Source organism: Salvia splendens, chromosome 6 (genome assembly GCF_004379255.2).
Source record: "Salvia splendens isolate huo1 chromosome 6, SspV2, whole genome shotgun sequence".
Lineage (NCBI taxonomy): Eukaryota > Viridiplantae > Streptophyta > Magnoliopsida > Lamiales > Lamiaceae > Salvia > Salvia splendens.
This window is the reverse complement of record NC_056037.1, coordinates 24272668-24294328: the sequence shown is the minus strand read 5'-3', so window position 1 is coordinate 24294328 and position 21661 is coordinate 24272668. Positions and strand designations below refer to the sequence as shown.

The following is a 21661-nucleotide window of genomic DNA, read 5'->3' as shown; positions in this document are numbered from 1 at the left end:
ACTCGAATTCCTTCGGCTGTTACAACATGCCCCAGAAAGTTTACTTCATTTAGCCAGAATTCACACTTACTGAACTTGGCGTACAACTTCTCCGTTCTGAGTGTTTCCAGCGTGATCCTTGGATGCTCCTCATGTTCCTTTTCATCCTTCGAGTAAACTAGCACATCATCTATGAATACCAGGACGAACTTGTCCAAGTATGGATGGAATACTCGATTCATTAAGTCCATAAATACCGCCGGTGCATTTGTCAGTCCAAACGGCATAACTACAAACTCATAATGCCCATACCTCGTTCCGAAAGCCGTCTTGGGTATGTCCTCCCTTCGTACCCTCAACTGATGATATCCCGACCTTAAATCCATCTTCGAAAATACTCCTGCTCCCCTGAGTTGATCGAACAGGTCGTCTATTCTCGGCAGAGGATACTTGTTCTTGAGAGTCAACTTGTTCAACTCCCGGTAGTCTATGCACATTCTCAGTGTCCCGTCTTTCTTCTTCACAAACAGCACATGTGCTCCCCACGGCGATACACTTGGTCGGATAAAACCCAAGTCCAGTAGTTCCTATAGCTGGATTTTGAGTTCTTCCAACTCCTTCGGTGCCATCCTATATGGTGCTTTCGATACTGGTGCGGCTCCTGGTTCCAGATCGATAGTAAACTCCAACTGTCGGTCAGGCGGAGGTCCTAACAACGCATCGGGAAATACGTCGAGAAACTCACGTACCACTGCCACATCTTCAACTTTCCTCTCTTTCTTGTCATGTCCTTGTAGATACACAAGATAGGCAGGACGCCTCTTTCTAATCATCGTGGTTGCTTGAAGTGCCGATATCACACAAGTCCGTTGATTCATTGAAATTCCGTGGAAGGTAGAGGGCTCCTTCCCTGGGGTTTGTAACGAGATTTGCCTCTCTTGGCATCGGATAGTGGCATAGTTTTCAGCTAGCCAGTCCATCCCCAGAATAATGTCCACATTATCCATCGGCATAATGTGCAAGTTGTGCGCCACTAAACTAAGTTCTCCCACCATGAGTTCTATGTTCGAGCAAGATTGTGAAATTTCTACAAGGCCTCCTACCGGTGAGTTCACATTCATCTTATGTTCAAGTTCATCAACAGGCAGTCTTAAAGCATTTACGCAGGAGTGCGATATAAAAGAGTGCGACGCACCCGTATCAAACAGAACAGCAACAGGCATGTCAAGTAATGTTTCCATACCTGCCAGATTATCTCGTTTTGGCTCTCCCTGTGGGGCTTTCGCTTGCTTGCGTCCCAAGGCATAGGCCCTAGCTTGAGTCGGGTATGGCTGGCGACGCAGCTGCTGCTGCAGAGGTGGTGTAGGATTCCTTCGAGGTCCATTCGGCTTTCCCCCACCTCCAGTATTGTTGTTGCTCGGGCAGTCTTTGGCGAAGTGTCCGACTCATTCACACTTGTAGCACACATTGGTCCCGACTCTGCACTCTCCCATGTGGTTCTTTTGACATTTGGCACAAGGAGGTGCTCTCTGACGGAAATCTCCACTTTGGAATGGAGCAGCTTGCTTTCCTTTTCCCTGGGAAGAGTTTGGGGTACCCTGGAACCTCTTGTTGTCGAAGGGTGCGCGGTTCCCGTCCCATTTCCTCTTATCTCGAAAATTCTGCTGTGAGGCCGGCGGTGTTGGAGTAGTGGGCGTAACCATCCTTTCCCGTGGCATCGCTTCCTCCACGTCCAATGCACGAGATAATGACTCGGCATACGAGAGTCTACCACGGCATGCCAACGCCATCCTGATTTCGTGCCTCAGACCGGCACAAAACTTCTCCACCATCTTCTCGTCGGTGTTTACTTGCTCGGGTGCATATCGAGACATGTCACATAGGGCACGGTCATATTCTGTCACAGTCATCCGCCCCTGCTTTAAATTGTAGAACTCGGCCTCCTTTGCCTTACGGTAGCTCCTTGGAATGTATTTGTCATACAGTTCCTCCTTAAAGTCTTCCCACGTCAGGGTGTCTAACTGTTCCTGCATCATTGTCCGCTGCTTAGTCTCCCACCAGAATTCTGCGGACCCGGTGAGCTGATAAGCCACGCACGATAGGCGCTCCTGGTCAGTGCACCTCAAGAACTTAAAGATGCGTTCTATGGCCCGAATCCAGGTCTCGGCCTTGGTTGGATCTCCCATTCCATCAAACACGGGAGGACGTTCCTTTCGGAACTCTTTCTCGATGTTCCGTTCCGGCTATGGCGGTGGTGGAGGTGGTGGTGGTGGTTGTCCTTCAGGACCCACACTGCTTTGGGTCTCGTTGCTTGCCCCATTCTCGTGGTGAACTGCGGCACGTCGGGGAGGCATTCTGTTCAACTTTACCATCACCACTCCACACAACCTTTCCAAAGCGATAACACAACTTTCCTGTAACATCCCAAACTTTTGTGACCCTTTTTATTATGTTATTGGAATTTTGGAATTTTGAAACGTTTGATTTTATGTGATTAAGTGCTTTGCGTGAAATAAATTGTCGTGGTTAATGTGAATGATGAGCTTGAGACTTTATGTCATTCCAATATGGGGAAATAATTAATAGGATCATGCATTTATTCTTTCTCAAGTCAATTTATTGAAATATTCGGCCCTTCCTAATTATTGAGATAGTACTTCTTTTGTGGATTTAATTAAATTATTTTGGGACTTTAATCCAAATTAAATCCAAACCCATGGACCGTAAATTATACTACAAGAAATTCGAACTCCATTTTATTTTTCATTGGGAGTTTTCGAAAATCTCCTATAGGAGAATGAATTAATCCCTTGATTAATTGGTGCTTTATTGACTCCCTTCCTTTGAATTTAATCCAATTAAATCATGTGATAATTTATTTCTTCACCCAAAATAAATAGAGAGTTGGGGTATTTTTCCTTGGCTATTTAGCCTATCAATTTCGGCCCCCTCCAATAAAGTTGGAGAGTAATTTATTTGTTTCCTAATTTGTGGGATCCCTTTTTATTCAAATAAATTCCTATGCCTAATTAATTGAGGATGTGAATATTTTTCTTCTATTGTTCCTCCATATCACACGCCCCTAGGCATTTATTTTCCTTGTGGGAATTTAATTAATTATTGCCTTTTTATGGGAGCCTTTTTCCATAAAGGAATTACTAAATTTAAATCCTATTCTATTTAATTGGGGATTTAAATATTTTCCTTGTACAAATTTCCTCTTGAAATTCTCGGCCCCCACCACATTAATTCCTACTTGGAGATTTAATTTATTTTTGTTCCCTTGTTTATGGAATATTTACCTTTATTTCCTAATTTATGAATATTCTCTCCAAGTAAATATTGCTATATCTCATTGTTATTAAATAAGCAAATATTGAATTAAACCCCCCCTCATTATGCACGCCTACTTTGTGCTCTAATTGGGAGATTTTTATTTAATTTATTCCTCCCACAATTTAATTAATTCATTAGGTGTGGGATTTTAACCTAGACTATAAATATTAAAAGCCTTAACCCTAGCCACTATTTCTTTTTCACGCCACTCTCTCCTCACCCTCACTCCCACACGGTTTTGCCTTCTTCCCCACTCTCCCATCTCCAAAAACCTCCATTCAAGCTTATTCTTGCATCCATTGGAGTTTCCTTCAAGAATCTCCGACGAATCGCCTTGTTCTTCGCTTCTACCGATTGGTTTTTGTCAAAGGAAGGTATAATTGCTCACTTCTACTCCTCTTCCGTTTTTGAACCATGTTTTGAGTCCTACATGCATGTAGAGAGCGTAGGTTCGATAGATCGAAAGTTTTAACGGGAGGGAATTGTATGTTCGTATGAACTTGTTTGGTTTTGCGTTGTTGGTTGAATTCACATGTGATTGGATCGAAATAATTGTGAAAAATATGAGTTGGTATGCAAATATGTGTTTGAGGAATGTGTAAGCATGATGATGTGTTTTCGAGCATGAAGAATCGGTGTTTTCGTTGTGGAAATTTAAAAACCCTATTTTCGGATTTGAACCAGAATTCTGTGATGCTCGACCAGTGACTTATGATCTGTAGTCGACGCATCAAACGAACGAATTTTGCTACGAAATTTTTACTGAGTAAACTTCAAGATGTTTTCGGTGTCTCGTGTGAATTTCAGCCTGTTTTATCGAAAAATGAAGTTTTAATAAATGTTTGAAGTCGACTGCGCAAATCTGCCAGAAACGCGAGTTCTCGTCATGAATGTTTCGTTTTCTGTTTGACTGACCAAATGAACTCCGATTGATGTAATTCTTGAACGATATGAATATTTGATGTGTCTTCTGTATTGTGTAAAATTTTCAGCCTTTTTAGGCATCGTATGAAATTATGGTGAATTTTTCAAATGAACTGCGCAATACTGTCGGAAATCGTATGTTCCGACCAGAGAGTTCAATATGTGATATGACTGACTAAATGACGTGATTTCGATATGAAAATTTTCATGGATGAACTTGAATGTGTCCTCTGTATCGTGACCAAAAAATTAGCATGTTTTGAGGTCGGGTGAATTTAAAGTGATTTTTACAAAACGGTCGCGCAATTCTGCCAGTTTTCTGCCTTGATTAAATGACACTTAGTTTCAAGTTTAAAAGTGCTATATGATGCATGTATGTGCAAGGAACGTGTTTAAATGTTGAAATCACTTGCGATAAGTTGAAATGTGTTACGTGTGTTTTATACCCTTGTGATGTATGTTGGGCTTTGGGATTGATGAGAACAATGAGAGTGAAGCGATAGGACATGCATAGTAGTATGTTTTTGTGTGAGGCTGACTTGTGTTGTCGTTGACAAGGGTGTTGTGTTTTCGTGAACTCGAGGATCGAGAGTTGCTAAGTTGGGTTGTGATTTTGCTAAGAGAACGAGGTGGGCTTTCTTTTAAACCTCTTTACTTTTCTGAAAATATTATGTGGAGATATAAGGGTGGTTTAACTGTTATGTCATGCCATGGACTGTTTTGTTATGAGATTGTGTGCCTGATGCCTAGTTCGTATGAGTTTACTCCGTTAGGCTATATGGCTGTATATGTGAAACGAATTCGGGTCCGAGTAGGGCCGTAAACCCTATCGGGCTGTGTACACTGGTGGGATCGTGAGCCGTCCTTGCAAGTCGGCCGGTCTCGTGGGCGAATAGTTTGGCCACACTTTCGTCGCACTGTGATTGTGATTGTTGGATTGATGTGAAAAGTGGGGAGATTATTTGACTGGCCAGTCTATGAAACTTTTTGTGTTCTCGTGATATTTTTCTTTACTGCGTATAAAACTCGAGATCACTGGTATGGATGACATAACTTGATAAATATTTTCGGCATGAGCCCATTGAGTACAACAAGTACTCAGCCCTGCAATTTCTTTTTAAAATTTTGCAGGTTGAGCGGGATGTTGCGATGGATGTTGAGCTGGCTAGAGAACTTAGGATACGTTGTGTCGTCATACATAGGCGTGATCCTTGACTCTCCTTGAACCCTTTTATCCGCTGCTATGTTTTAATTTATGTCTTAAGATCTTAAGCTTTTCGTTTTGGTGTTGGAACATGTATGGTGGTGTTAGGTTTTAAACGTGCATCTACGTTGTCTTTTGAAAATGGTTTTCTCTGAGATTTAAGTTTAATGCGTGTTTTACTTAAACTTTTAATTGATGTACTTCTTAAGTCTAACTTTTCCGTTGTCCTTTTTTTTAAAAGTATTCTTTTATCTTATGTCCTTTCAAAAAATTAATAACGTTAAAATCTTTAAACTAAGTTGTTTTCCTTCCTTCAAAATTAATTAAGTTTTTTTTAATTGAAATCCATGCATGTCGGTCACGATCGCCGCGTTTGTGGTACCCCTTGTATGGGCGGTCGTGACAGAGTGGTATCAGAGCTTTGTTCTTTCGCTCTGGTCCGAGAGTCTTCTTTCACTTTAAGTCTAAGTTAGTGAACCCTTATTTGACTAGAAGTGTCATGAAGGCTCAACATCCAGGCATCACGCTCAACCGATGAAAGTGAGGTATGTTTAAATTGTTGGAAGTATGGAAGAGTAGTGCATGAAAATGTATGATGATATGATATGACATTGACAAGTTTATGCATGGGAGTGAATGATATGCATGAGGATGAGTTGTAATGGAATGGTTATACGAGCATGATTGACATAATACCTTGAGCATGTGCTATGTTTATGATTATGATGTTGTAATAGCATGGTTTCGTGGAAGTACAAGTATGATTGGCATGATAATTGAGACATGTATTTTATGTGCAAAGGTGATACCGATATGGCATGAATACTTGTGTGTATGAACTAAGTGATGTTGCTAAATGTGTGTTATGCGCAAAAATACTACAACGATAGCATGCAAAGATATGAAACGTTAAGACAACGACAAACTTTCGAACTACGCGACAAACTTAACAACTTTTTTCAAACAATAATACAATTTGGTGTTTTAAAAGAAATTTTCGTCTCCGCGTAGATGGTACGAACGAAACAAACCGCGCTTAAGAGCAGTCAGTATAGTGCTAGAATGCGACAAGCGATTTACGATTACGATCACTATGAGAGAGAGGAAGGCAAGGCTTTGAGAGAGGTTGTCGCCCGTTTTGAGACCCTATGGCGAGATGTCTACGGGTACCATGTAACGGCCTATGGTGGCATAAGAAGACTAATTGAGTTGATGCCCGACAATTGGGAGTCTTGGTTGGAAACAACAGCCAGTCGGTTCACGTGGTACGAACCAAGAAACCAGATGATGGCCGGCGACATGAAAGGTTTTCTAAAGGCCTTAACCTGTGCTTTGATTGACTCATGTTCCGAGCGACCACCATCGACAGAGAAAGAAGAAGATGAGACCTTTTGGGAAGATAAAGATGTGATCGAGGTTAAACCAACGGCAGTAAGAGAAGTCGTACCACAAGAAGGCATGGTCCCGGGTTTTGAAGATGACTACGTGGATGTTAACACGGATGATAGTATGGATGACGAAGAAGATCTCCGTATGATTGATGAGTACCACGTAGAAGAGGAAGAGGACCCGGAAGAGGAAGAAGACCCGGAAGAGGATATTAGCACTAGATAGATGTGTGATGTTGTTTTCTTTTCCTTAAGTTGTTAAGACAGTGGAAGTAGCACCTTTTTGTTTTCCGAACGAATGCTTTTGTTTTTCCTTTCCACGTTGTTTATGGAAGTTTCCCTCTTCACGTGCTTTTAAGTAATTGTGTTTTATCGTATCGTACGCGTGCATGAAAGCGATGATGTTTTAATAACGATGTACTCACAACGGTGCTAACCTGTGTTTTAGATCAACATGCCCCCGAGACGTAGACGTGGTCCGCGTGTGGAGAACAATGTGGGGGAGCAGACGGAAGGAAGTGTCGGCAATCCACCCCCGCCTCCACCACCACCTCTACCCCAACCAAACGAAAGGGAGTACATCAAAGCCTTTCGGAAAGAGAACCCACCTAAGTTTGATGGATTGGGAGAGCCCCCAAAGGCGGAGGCATGGGTGCGCGATATTGAGCGTATCTTTGAGTTCATGGGATGCACGGACAGAGAACGCCTGGCCTGCGTGACTTATCAGCTGACAGGACCCGCTGACTTTTGGTGGGAAACAAAGAAGAGAACCATGGACCCCGCTCGCCGTGAGGCGCTTACTTGGGAGGATATTAAGGAAGAGGTGTACAACAAGTATGTTCCGGAAAGTTATTGGCGGGCGAAGGTAGTGGAGTTCCACACGTTGAAGCAAGGAAGTATGACGGTCACAGAGTACGACCGCGCCCTATGTGAGATGACTCGCTATGCGCCAGAATTGGTGGATACAGACGAGAAGATGGCCGCGAAGTTCCGTTCTGGCCTTAGGACAGAGATAAGGGTCGCAGTGGCTAGTCGGAGGGGAATTCCTTATTCTGAGGTGCTGGGCTGTGCCTTAGATGTGGAGGAAGCACTGCCCAAGAATGAGAGGACAACAAACCCTACCCCATCTGCACCCCAAGCGAACTTTAGAGAAAAGAGGAAATGAGAGGGAAACCGAGTTTCTTTTGACAACAAGAGGCGTTTCTCCACTTTTCGGCAACCACAGAATCATGGGCGCCAAATTGTGCCACAACAGAGGGGAAACCCACAGAGAACACCCTACTGTAATCGGTGCTCCAAGCATCATGTTGGGGAGTGCCGAGTTGGAGGCATTCGGTGTTATGCCTGCGGTGGAAACGGGCACATGTCTCGAGAATGCCCAAACAATAACAAAAGTGGAGTGAAGAATGGGCAAGGACAGAGACCACCACAGCAGCCTCAACCAATCCGACAAGTGGCCCCACAGCAAGCAAGGGCATATGCACTCAAGGGTAATCAAGGGAAGGAACCCCAAGCCATCAAGGACAAGGAAAATTTGGCAGGTATGGGAACGCTCCAACAACTGCCTATTATTGTGCTGTTTGATACGGGTGCTTCGCATTCTTTTATTTCCATGTCATGTGCGAATGCCTTAGAACTCCCTACTGTTAGGCTTGAATCGAGTTTGAATGTATCTTCACCGGTTGGAGGATTAATTGATATTGTGAGAACTTGCTCGAACATAAAGTTTGTGTTAGGAGAACTAGGAGTAGTGGCTCAACTCTTGCACGTTATGCCTTTGGAGAACGTAGACATAATCTTGGGAATGGATTGGCTTACCGAGAACCACGCAACGATTTACTGTAAAGAGAGACAGATTTCCTTTCAAGCCCCGGGCGAAGAGCCGACTATCTTGTATGGGATCTCCATGAACCGACGAACCTCCATAATCTCCGCATTGCAAGCAACTACGATGATAAGGAAAGGACGTCCGGCGTATCTGGTATACTTGAATGGGGAAGAAAAGAAAGAATTGAGGGTGGAAGACGTGGCAGTGGTGCGAGATTTTCCCGAGGTGTTCCCCGAAGCTTTACCAGGACCGCCACCCGACAGACAGGTGGAGTTCACCATTGATTTAGAACCAGGATCAGCGCCAGTATCAAAGGCGCCATACCGAATGGCCCCTAAGGAGTTGGCCGAGTTGAAGGTCCAGTTGCAGGAACTGTTGGACTTGGGTTTCATTCGACCCAGTGTGTCACCATGGGGAGCGCCAGTTCTGTTCGTTAAGAAGAAGGACGGAACGATGAGAATGTGCATCGACTATCGTGAGCTAAACAAGATGACTTTGAAGAATAAGTACCCACTGCCAAGGATTGACGACTTGTTTGACCAACTTCGAGGAGCGGGCGTATTCTCGAAAATGGATTTGAGATCAGGGTATCATCAACTAAAGGTCCGACGAGAGGATGTGCCTAAGACTGCTTTTCGCACTCGTTATGGCCATTATGAGTTCGTCGTGATGCCGTTTGGTCTGACCAACGCCCCAGCCGTTTTTATGGACTTGATGAACCGAGTTTTCCACGAGTATCTTGACAAGTTTGTGTTAGTCTTCATCGACGACGTGTTGGTATACTCGAAGAACGAGGAGGAGCATTGACAGCACCTACGAACAGTGTTGGAAACGTTGCAAAGAGAGAAACTTTATGCCAAGTTTAGTAAGTATGAGTTTTGGCTGACTCGAGTGAACTTCCTTGGCCATATTGTGACGGCAAATGGGATTCAAGTAGACCCAGCAAAGGTCGAGGCCGTACAGAATTGGAAATCGCCGAAAACGCCAAGTGAAATCCGCAGTTTCTTGGGATTGGCGGGATATTATCGACGCTTCATTGAAGGATTCTCTAAGATTGCGAGACCGATGACGCAACTACCAAAGAAGGGAATCAAGGTAGTTTGGACGCCAGAGTGCGAGGCGAGTTTCCAACTGTTGAAGGAGAAATTGACTACAGCACCAGTCCTAGCGGTACCAGAACCCGACAAGGACTTCGCCGTCTACACGGACGCGTCAAAAGTAGGACTAGGATGCGTGTTGATGCAGGATGGGAAGGTGATAGCATATGCTTCCCGACAGTTGAGACCAAATGAGTTGAATTTTCTGACGCATGATTTGGAGTTAGCAGCAGTGGTGCACGCGCTGAAAATTTGGAGACATCATCTCTATGGAGTGAGATGCGAAATCTATACGGATCACAAGAGTCTCAAGTACTTCTTCGAGCAGAAGGAGCTAAACATGCGACAACGGCGTTGGTTAGAGGTCGTGAAGGACTATGACTGCGGTATTAATTACCATCCGGGCAAGGCGAACGTGGTCGCCGATGCCTTGAGTAGGAAGAACCAACCTCAACTAGCTTATTTCCTAACGCAAGAGGAAGCGTTGATTCACGAGTTCGACAAGATGAGTTTGGAGATAGTAAAAGCGCCCGAGACAGTAGGTGCAAGTTTGGCGACGCTAGTGATTGAGCCAGATTTGAGGACCAAGCTCATAGAAGCCCAGCGACGTGATGGAAAGTTGGAGGAGTTACGTGCGAAGGTGCGAGCCGAGGAGCTTGATCATTACCGTGAGGAGGCGGATAATGCCTTGACGTACGATGGACGATTGTGTGTGCCGAGCGATGAGGTGCTAAAAGAGGAGATTTTGAGTGAAGCGCACGACACGCCTTACACCGCACACCCCGGAAGCACGAAGATGTATCGGGATTTGAAACAACGGTTTTGGTGGAATGGAATGAAAGGAGACGTAGCGTCTTTTGTGGAACGATGTCTAGCATGCCAACAAGTGAAGGCATTACACCAACGGCCATATGGGAAGCTGCAACCGCTCGAAATTCCTGAATGGAAGTGGGAGCATCTAGCTATGGATTTCGTGACGGGTTTGCCAAGGTCACCGAAGGGCAACACTGCGATCTGGGTGATCATTGATCGACTTACTAAAAGCGCGCACTTCTTACCGATTAAGATTACTTATGGCGCGGACAAACTAGCAAAGCTCTACGTGAACGAGATTGTGCGATTGCATGGAGTGCCAAAGACCATTGTATCCGACCGCGATACGAAGTTCACATCAAAGTTTTGGATGAGTTTGCAACGCGAATTGGGCACACAATTGAATTTTAGTACTGCTTATCACCCGCAATCGGACGGGCAATCAGAGAGGATGATTCAGACACTTGAAGATATGTTGCGAGCTGTCGTCTTAGATCGAGGGGAAAGTTGGGAAACGGTTCTACCTTTGGTTGAATTCGCCTACAACAATAGCTATCAAGCGACGATCGATATGGCCCCGTACGAAGCCTTGTATGGCAGGAAGTGTCAATCCCCACTTTACTGGGATGAAGTCGGCGAGAGAAAGATGTTAGGGCCCGATGCTATAAAGGAGATGACTGAAATTGTGCATCAAATCCGCGCAAGGATCAAGGAAGCTCAAGATAGACAGAAGTCGTATGCGGACGTACGTCGAACGGAAATCAAATTCGACGTTGGTGACAATGTGTTCTTGAAAGTGTCCCCGACGAGAGGAGTTGTGAGATTTGGAGTGAAGGGCAAGCTGAAACCGCGTTTTGTGGGACCGTACGAGATCATCGACGAAGTAGGTCCTGTAGCGTATCGTTTGGCGTTACCTCCCAGCTTTGGAAACGTGCATAACGTGTTCCACGTGTCGCAGTTGCGCAAGTACGTGTTTGACCCCAAACATGTGATTCACCAAGAGGAAGTGATCCTAACCCCCGACATGAGCTACGAGGAAAGGCCCGAAGCAATCCTAGATCGAAAAGTACAAGAGCTACGAAACAAGTCGATAGCGTCCGTGAAGGTGTTGTGGAAGCACCATGGCCCCGAAGAAGCTACGTGGGAGTTAGAAGATAAGACGAAAGAAAAGTTTCCCGAGCTGTTTATGTGAGACGATTAAATTTCTGGACGAAATTTCTGTTTAGAGGGGAAGGATGTAACATCCCAAACTTTTGTGACCCTTTTTATTATGTTATTGGAATTTTGGAATTTTGAAACGTTTGATTTTATGTGATTAAGTGCTTTGCGTGAAATAAATTGTCGTGGTTAATGTGAATGATGAGCTTGAGACTTTATGTCATTCCAATATGGGGAAATAATTAATAGGATCATGCATTTATTCTTTCTCAAGTCAATTTATTGAAATATTCGGCCCTTCCTAATTATTGAGATAGTACTTCTTTTGTGGATTTAATTAAATTATTTTGGGACTTTAATCCAAATTAAATCCAAACCCATGGACCGTAAATTATACTACAAGAAATTCGAACTCCATTTTATTTTTCCTTGGGAGTTTTCGAAAATCTCCTATAGGAGAATGAATTAATCCCTTGATTAATTGGTGCTTTATTGACTCCCTTCCTTTGAATTTAATCCAATTAAATCATGTGATAATTTATTTCTTCACCCAAAATAAATAGAGAGTTGGGGTATTTTTCCTTGGCTATTTAGCCTATCAATTTCGGCCCCCTCCAATAAAGTTGGAGAGTAATTTATTTGTTTCCTAATTTGTGGGATCCCTTTTTATTCAAATAAATTCCTATGCCTAATTAATTGAGGATGTGAATATTTTTCTTCTATTGTTCCTCCATATCACACGCCCCTAGGCATTTATTTTCCTTGTGGGAATTTAATTAATTATTGCCTTTTTATGGGAGCCTTTTTCCATAAAGGAATTACCAAATTTAAATCCTATTCTATTTAATTGGGGATTTAAATATTTTCCTTGTACAAATTTCCTCTTGAAATTCTCGGCCCCCACCACATTAATTCCTACTTGGAGATTTAATTTATTTTTGTTCCCTTGTTTATGGAATATTTACCTTTATTTCCTAATTTATGAATATTCTCTCCAAGTAAATATTGCTATATCTCATTGTTATTAAATAAGCAAATATTGAATTAAACCCCCCCTCATTATGCACGCCTACTTTGTGCTCTAATTGGGAGATTTTTATTTAATTTATTCCTCCCACAATTTAATTAATTCATTAGGTGTGGGATTTTAACCTAGACTATAAATATTAAAAGCCTTAACCCTAGCCACTATTTCTTTTTCACGCCACTCTCTCCTCACCCTCACTCCCACACGGTTTTGCCTTCTTCCCCACTCTCCCATCTACAAAAACCTCCATTCAAGCTTATTCTTGCATCCATTGGAGTTTCCTTCAAGAATCTCCGACGAATCGCCTTGTTCTTCGCTTCTACCGATTGGTTTTTGTCAAAGGAAGGTATAATTGCTCACTTCTACTCCTCTTCCGTTTTTGAACCATGTTTTGAGTCCTACATGCATGTAGAGAGCGTAGGTTCGATAGATCGAAAGTTTTAACGGGAGGGAATTGTATGTTCGTATGAACTTGTTTGGTTTTGCGTTGTTGGTTGAATTCACATGTGATTGGATCGAAATAATTGTGAAAAATATGAGTTGGTATGCAAATATGTGTTTGAGGAATGTGTAAGCATGATGATGTGTTTTCGAGCATGAAGAATCGGTGTTTTCGTTGTGGAAATTTAAAAACCCTATTTTCGGATTTGAACCAGAATTCTGTGATGCTCGACCAGTGACTTATGATCTGTAGTCGACGCATCAAACGAACGAATTTTGCTACGAAATTTTTACTGAGTAAACTTCAAGATGTTTTCGGTGTCTCGTGTGAATTTCAGCCTGTTTTATCGAAAAATGAAGTTTTAATAAATGTTTGAAGTCGACTGCGCAAATCTGCCAGAAACGCGAGTTCTCGTCATGAATGTTTCGTTTTCTGTTTGACTGACCAAATGAACTCCGATTGATGTAATTCTTGAACGATATGAATATTTGATGTGTCTTCTGTATTGTGTAAAATTTTCAGCCTTTTTGGGCATCGTATGAAATTATGGTGAATTTTTCAAATGAACTGCGCAATACTGCCGGAAATCGTATGTTCCGACCAGAGAGTTCAATATGTGATATGACTGACTAAATGACGTGATTTCGATATGAAAATTTTCATGGATGAACTTGAATGTGTCCTCTGTATCGTGACCAAAAAATTAGCATGTTTTGAGGTCGGGTGAATTTAAAGTGATTTTTACAAAACGGTCGCGCAATTCTGCCAGTTTTCTGCCTTGATTAAATGACACTTAGTTTCAAGTTTAAAAGTGCTATATGATGCATGTATGTGCAAGGAACGTGTTTAAATGTTGAAATCACTTGCGATAAGTTGAAATGTGTTACGTGTGTTTTATACCCTTGTGATGTATGTTGGGCTTTGGGATTGATGAGAACAATGAGAGTGAAGCGATAGGACATGCATAGTAGTATGTTTTTGTGTGAGGCTGACTTGTGTTGTCGTTGACAAGGGTGTTGTGTTTTCGTGAACTCGAGGATCGAGAGTTGCTAAGTTGGGTTGTGATTTTGCTAAGAGAACGAGGTGGGCTTTCTTTCAAACCTCTTTACTTTTCTGAAAATATTATGTGGAGATATAAGGGTGGTTTAACTGTTATGTCATGCCATGGCTGTATATGTAAAACGAATTCGGGTCCGAGTAGGGCCGTAAACCCTATCGGGCTGTGTACACTGGTGGGATCGTGAGCCGTCCTTGCAAGTCGGCCGGTCTCGTGGGCGAATAGTGTGGCCACACTTTCGTCGCACTGTGATTGTGATTGTTGGATTGATGTGAAAAGTGGGGAGATTATTTGACTGGCCAGTCTATGAAACTTTTTGTGTTCTCGTGATATTTTTCTTTACTGCGTATAAAACTCGAGATCACTGGTATGGATGACATAACTTGATAAATATTTTCGGCATGAGCCCATTGAGTACAACAAGTACTCAGCCCTGCAATTTCTTTTTAAAATTTTGCAGGTTGAGCGGGATGTTGCGGTGGATGTTGAGCTGGCTAGAGAACTTAGGATACGTTGTGTCGTCATACATAGGCGTGATCCTTGACTCTCCTTGAACCCTTTTATCCGCTGCTATGTTTTAATTTATGTCTTAAGATCTTAAGCTTTTCGTTTTGGTGTTGGAACATGTATGGTGGTGTTAGGTTTTAAACGTGCATCTACGTTGTCTTTTGAAAATGGTTTTCTCTGAGATTTAAGTTTAATGCGTGTTTTACTTAAACTTTTAATTGATGTACTTCTTAAGTCTAACTTTTCCGTTGTCCTTTTTTTTAAAAGTATTCTTTTATCTTATGTCCTTTCAAAAAATTAATAACGTTAAAATCTTTAAACTAAGTTGTTTTCCTTCCTTCAAAATTAATTAAGTTTTTTTTAATTGAAATCCATGCATGTCGGTCACGATCGCCGCGTTTGTGGTACCCCTTGTATGGGCGGTCGTGACATTTCCATACACAACGAGGTAAAACGAACACAACGATAAAACAACGGAAACTTAATTATCTTAAAACCAACAAGTACGTGTTTCCACAAGGTCTTTGAAACAGGGAGGGAAAAACAAACGGCAAAAGAAACTACTACATAGTTCGTCAAAGCAAAACATTCGAAACTAACAAACAGCAACAGAAGCACTACTCCTCGGGGCTCTCTCGTAATTCGCCCATTCCTCACTTTCAACTTCAACCTCTCTCGCAAGGGGCTCTTCTTCAGGGTCTTCCTCATCCTCCATGGGATCCTCCTCGTCTTCCAGGGGTTCTTCCTCATTTTCAAGAGGATCTTCCTCCTCTTCCTCGTCGTTCTCCCGAACATAAGTAGCGACGTCGATATGCTTATCGACCACAAGAACTTCCGTCGAGGGAGGTGCGGAGGTGCGCATCCCAAGTCTTCTTTTCTTGGGGCAGTTTGGTTGCGGCGTCTCACTCTCGTACCGACCCCCGCTGTAGGGGCTCCGGCTCGATGAGGACGCCTCCTTCCTAGGAGGAGCATAGGGTGGCGGTCCATCACGAGCATCGACCAGTGCTTCCAAGAGAACCTTCACAAAACCATGCATGTCTCCCTGCATGTTGTAGTCGGGAAGCTTATGCCAGATGTATGACCGTGAAGCCTCGTCGGCCCACCTATTCCAAGGTGCCGGTATTCCATCAATCAATCTCTTGATTCCCTCATAGTGCCTCACTCCACAGCCATGAGCATCCCGCCATAAGGTCAAGTAATAGGCGACATAAGATATCAAAGGGGCCCTCGCGTCCCTCTCGAACCCGCGATACATTTCCACCGCCCGCAATCCATTCTTGACGTACCTTCCCCTTAGCGGTGCGTGGATCATGATCGCCATCTACATAAAAGTAAGTTCCCTTAGCAACCAATCGTAGAAAAAGAATAAACGAGGTAGAAAGAGATAAAAACGTGTAGAGAACGTCATACGTGATACCGTGCATATACCTGTCGATTTCCATAAGGAAAAGTCATAAAAATTCTTTTTTATTTTTTATTTTTTTGTTGTCATCTAAGGATAGATGCTTCGTACTTGACGTGGTACTTTTACAATTTCGCCAATCCTTCGATCTAACGCTAATCGCGCTTCACAAGGTTTTCCTCGTCTCGTCATCTCATCATTCCTTGGAATTCGCGCCTTTCTGCGCCCCATTCATTCTTTTACTTCTAATATGCTTCGTTTCAAACTTTTGCCTTCTTTCATGTTGAGCGCGGCGAGACGGAGTGTTGAGCTTTAAACGGATACTCTTTTAGTCTAGTGAAACGAGTCTAGACTAGATTGAATAAACGACTCTCGGTCCAGAGCGGAAGGAAAAACGACTCTGATACCACTCTATCACGACCGCACTTCCTAAGGATAGGAAGCACGGGGAATCGTGACCAGTGGGGAAATTAAGGAGCGGGGAAGAAGGGGAAACAATCAATTCAAGGCAATACAACTTAACAGTCAAAGGCGAAATGCCATTTAAGTTAACTAACGTTTCAATCCCGAAGTTTACAAAATGAAAGATAACAGAGTTCGACAATAAAGAAGATAACAGAGTTTCTTAGGACATTAAATAGCGGAAGCAATTTGAGAGTTTAGCTACTACAACGTATGATGACATAATACTAACCGGACTAGTTCTTGAATCATCACTCAACATCCTCCGCCTCCCGACCTCGCCCAACCTGCACATAGGGAGAACGTATGCAGGGGCTGAGTACTTGATGCACCCAGTGAACTCACGCCCGAAAACATTCATCGTTAAGATATGTCAACCAATCATCGTGTGAATCCCGGGTTTTACTTTAAAAAGAACTGAGAAGCACAAAAATTCATTTCCATAAAACAGTGTCCGCGCGGACTAACATCATCCTCCATCATATACCATATCTGAACCATCATGTGAAACGAGACTGTGGCCACAATCTCGATCACTGGACCGGCCGACCTAGGGGACGGCTCACGATCCCCATCAGTGCACTAGTCTAAGTAGGGCGTAGACCCTAGTTAGACCCGAAATCCGTTAACCATCAAAGTCTAGTAGAGTTTTATTCGTTAATCAGATAGGCAGTTTCAAAACATAAACACGGCATGACATACTTATAGAAACATACTTATAACACCGTAAACATATTGATTCAAAATAAACGTTAAAGAATAAAGCCCACCTCAATAGCTTAGAAATTTCCTTTTATAACTTCTCGATCCGACTTTAACGAGCGTGCGAACCACCTTTTCGAAAAACAATTAAAGTACACATCAATCTCAATAACGAAAACATTTAGAATGCATGCACTCTAATTAAAGTCTTTTATTTCCTTTTTCTCGGTTTTCATGCATTATCGATTATTCGGCGGCCGCCCAAGGTGTCGCGTGCGGCGCCGGTCGGCCGTTTACGCTTATAACTCCTTCGCTGACTCCTCATAATTTTCCTCCATGATATAGGATTTAATCCAAAGATTTTGATTAAGCGCTTAACTCACTTTCACCAATTTCTTTCCTTCGAATTAATTATTTCGGACTTGAGATAAATTATACATCCTTGACATTAATCAAGAATAAATTAAGATTTCCCACGATTAAATTAAATCATTCTTTACGATTAAAATTAAATCATTCATTTTTTTACACAAGGCCAAGGGCCCAAATTCTCAAATTACCACCAAAGCCCAATTTTGACTTTCAATTCCCACAACTCTCGGTCAACATCTCTCTCCCTCTATCCCCTTCTCAAACTTCTCTCTACTCGTCTCTCTCTCTCGACACAACGCAGCAGCCGCTCCGCCATGAAGCGTCGACACCACCGCTGGAGTCGCCTGCCGTCGCCGCTGGAGTCGCCGCCGTCGCGGCTGAGATCGCCTGCCGTCGCAGCCGTCGCTGCTGAAGTCGCCGGGAGCCGCCGTGACGCTGCTGCTGCCGCGAGGCTGCTGCCACTTCACCACGACGCCGCCACTGCTGCCACGGGGAAGGGAGCTACTGCCGTCGCGTCGGGAGACGCTGTCCGCACCGGGGAACGCCGAGCACGGCTGTCCGCCGCTGCCCATCGCCGGCGACGGCTTCCCCTTCTCCGAAACCACCCCGAACGACCCCGATTCAACCCGCAACACGCATTATTATTATAAAGTTAAGTTCTTTCTAAGCTTCGGCTATGTACGGCGATTGTTCGGTTGGTTCTACGTCGGTTTCTACTTAATTGACTACGGAAGAAGATTAAGACTACATGAATCATGCAAGGCTACATTAAACTCATGCTTTGAGGGTGGAAAAGAATTATACCTCCAAGATGGTTGAAAATGGAAGAAGAAAACACAAAGTGGTGGCTCAAGCTTCCTCCTTCTCTCTCGGCACTCTCTCTCGGCGCTTCTCCTTCTCTCTTCTCTCTTATTTTTTTTGCTAAGTGAAAGCGGTGAGTGGGTTAGAGGGGTTTAAGGAGGGTGTAGATATTGATGGGGGAAGTGGAGAGGTGGAACAAAGAGGAGTCTCCTCCTTGAAGAGGAGAAAACCGTCGAACATCATGGGGGAGAAGGAACCGTCGGACGTGGGGGGGGGGGAGAATTAATTTGGGCTTAGATAATTTAAATCCATACTTGGGCTTCCATGATTTAATTTCAATTGGGCTAAAATCAACAAATAAATTACAAGCCCAAGTTAAAAACTATCACTTGATGGATTTAAAGAGTGATTAAATTTCAAATTATCTTATATTTAATTGGACTTCAATTTTATTTTGGAAAGTCCAAAATAATTTCATACATTTTTATATTTTTCACATTTTCCTTCGTTAAATAAAATTCACGGGCCTTTATTAAATTTTGTTATCTCGTTCTTCATAACCAAAAATTAAAATACGAGAAGTCGTACATAATTTATATTTGGTGTTGTTCCAAATATAATATTCATTCAACCGTTCTTCAAATTACGCGCGTCGTTATCCATAAAACATACATTCCTTTCCACTTAATTCATTCTTCTTGCTAAAGAATAGCAATTTCATCATTAACCTTTCATCGAGACCTTAAACGTGCCCCCCATCGTTCACAATTAAAAAAAACATAAACACATTCCTTTTCACACCACACACATAAACCACAATTTTTCCCTTATCAAATCTATCGAGAAGCATGCATTTCGAAATAATTTTATCAATTATTCCGTTACATAAAATAAATTTCAAACTTAAGGTACGGGTGTTACAAGAATATGGAATTGATGATGATATGATAATGATGTTTTGGCAAGAGTATACATGTGTGAATATGATAATGTGATGGTATGATTAGGTGGAACATGAGCATGATTGGCATGATGTCCTAGGTATGTGTTATGTGTGAAAGTACCCCGAATTATTTATGTGAGACGATCAAATTTCGGGATGAAATTTCTGTTAAGAGGAGAAGGATGTAACACACCGAAAATTTGTAACTTATTTTCGTTTTATTAATGTGGATGTTGATTTGGAAATGCTTTTTTGGAAATTGATTTCTATGTGGTTGTGTTAACGATGTGAAATTAATGGTTGAGAGTTATGTGGATTAATATGATATGTTTTCCAATGGGGGGATTTAATTAAATAGTACCATGCATATTTGTGCCAGCCACTTTATTCGAATTCTTTTCGGCCTTTCTATTTATTGGAAGTAATATCTTCTTTCTTGGAATTAATTAATTGTTTTGGGATATTCATCCAAATTAAATCCAAAACCAAAATATTCCTAATTTATTCTCCATGATTTTCGATCTTCACCCCATTCCTTGGAATTTTCGAATTTCCCCTATAATTGGGAGAATAAATTACTTTGTAGATTTAATTGGTACTTTGATTCCTTCCATCTTTAAGACCCTTAAATTTCCGTCCCTTATACCTTTCAATTACCTTGTGGGATTAATTTATTTGTTACCTATTTTGTGGGAGTCTTTTCCTTCAAGAAATTACCAAATTTAAATCTTATTCCTATTTTAATTGTGGATTTAAATTTTCCTTTGCTTACTCCCTAAGTACACGCCTATTTTTGCCTATTTCTTTTAATTGTGGAGCTTATTCATTGACATATATTTTATTCCTCCATAATTTAATTATTTTATTTAAGTGTGGGATTAATCCTTGAATATAAAATGGGAGAAACCCTAACCCTACTACATTCTACACGCCTTCCTCCTCCCTCTCTCCCTCCCACACGTTTTCTCCCTCCCTCTCTTCATCCTCTCCAAAATTCCTTCCAATCCCTGGTCTTGCATCCATTGGATTTTGATTTTCAAGAGTTCCCGACGAATCGCATCAATCTTTGCTTCTACCGTTTGGTTTTCGATCCAAGAAGGTATAATTGAAATTTTTCCTCATCTTCTCCATTGAAACCTTGTTCTTTATTCCTTCATGCATATAGTGAGTGTAGGAATCTTAGATCGCATAATTAATCGGTGGGAATTTGTGTTTGTATGAGAACAATTGTGAATATGCGATTTTGAATGAATATGAGTGAAGTTTGAATGAATCATTTGTGAATGATGTGTGATTATATGAGAACTTGATTGTGAGTACCTTTTGAAGCATGATTGTGTGTTTGGAAGCATGAAAAATTTGTGTTTGGATGAATGAGGAAGAAACCCTAATTTCGAAATTGTGAAGCCTGAAAACTGTGGTGTTCGGAAAGTGGATTCCGACGTGTGTTTGACTGACCAAACGATCGAATTTTGACATGATATTTTAACTGAGTAAACTTCAAGGTGTTTTCTGTGTTGTGTGTAAATTTCAGCCCCTTTTGACGAAAGATGAAGTTTAAATAAATTTTTTAAGTTGACTGCGCAATTCTGCCAGAAACTTGTATTCTCGCCTAGAAAGTTCCGTTTTTTTATTTGACCGACAAAATGGCCTCCTTTTGATGTGAAATTTTGAACTAGATGAAATAGTAGGTGTCTTCTGAGTTGTGAGAAAAATTTAGCCTCATTGGACATCGGATGGATTTTTGGTGAATTTTTCAAACCAACCGCGCAGTTCTGCCAGATTTGTTGTTATGTGGAAATATCACTTGTTGCCAAGTTTGAGTGAATTATATGATGCATGTATGATTTAGGAATGTATCTTATGACATGGTTATGTGTTATACGTTGATGTATGCTAGGGTGTTGTTTCGTTATGGTTGTGAACGTTTGGGATGGGTAAATTAAAGAGACGATGAAAGGAACGTTAGGGCATGCATGATAATTGTTGTGATGGAAGGCTGATTGTGCTATATTTTATGGTGTTGACAAAGGTTGTTGTGCATACGCCGGTACGAAGAACAAGTGTTTCAATAAAGTTGTGAACAGTGTTTTGTAAGCAATCGAGGTGAGCTTTCTTTAACTAAACTCTTTTACGCTTTCAAAAGTATGATTATGCTGGAATAAGGGTGGTTTAATGTGTAATGTCATGCCATGATTGTTTTGATGTTGAGATTGTTG

At 42.0% G+C, this 21661-nt stretch overlaps 1 protein-coding gene across 1 annotated transcript; it reads left to right on the top strand.

Annotated features, from left to right (window-relative positions):
• The first annotated feature begins 7285 nt into the window (after positions 1-7285).
• Positions 7286-7996, top strand: LOC121809001. The gene has a single exon (XM_042209551.1). It carries the CDS (start codon positions 7286-7288, stop codon positions 7994-7996), a length of 711 nt encoding a protein of 236 aa, XP_042065485.1.
• Positions 7997-21661: the final 13665 nt, after the last annotated feature.

What these genes read in the sequence shown, in the direction of transcription:
- LOC121809001 (XM_042209551.1), top strand. Translation starts at nt 7,286, where the DNA reads ATGCCCCCGAGACGTAGACGTGGTCCGCGTGTGGAGAACAATGTGGGG.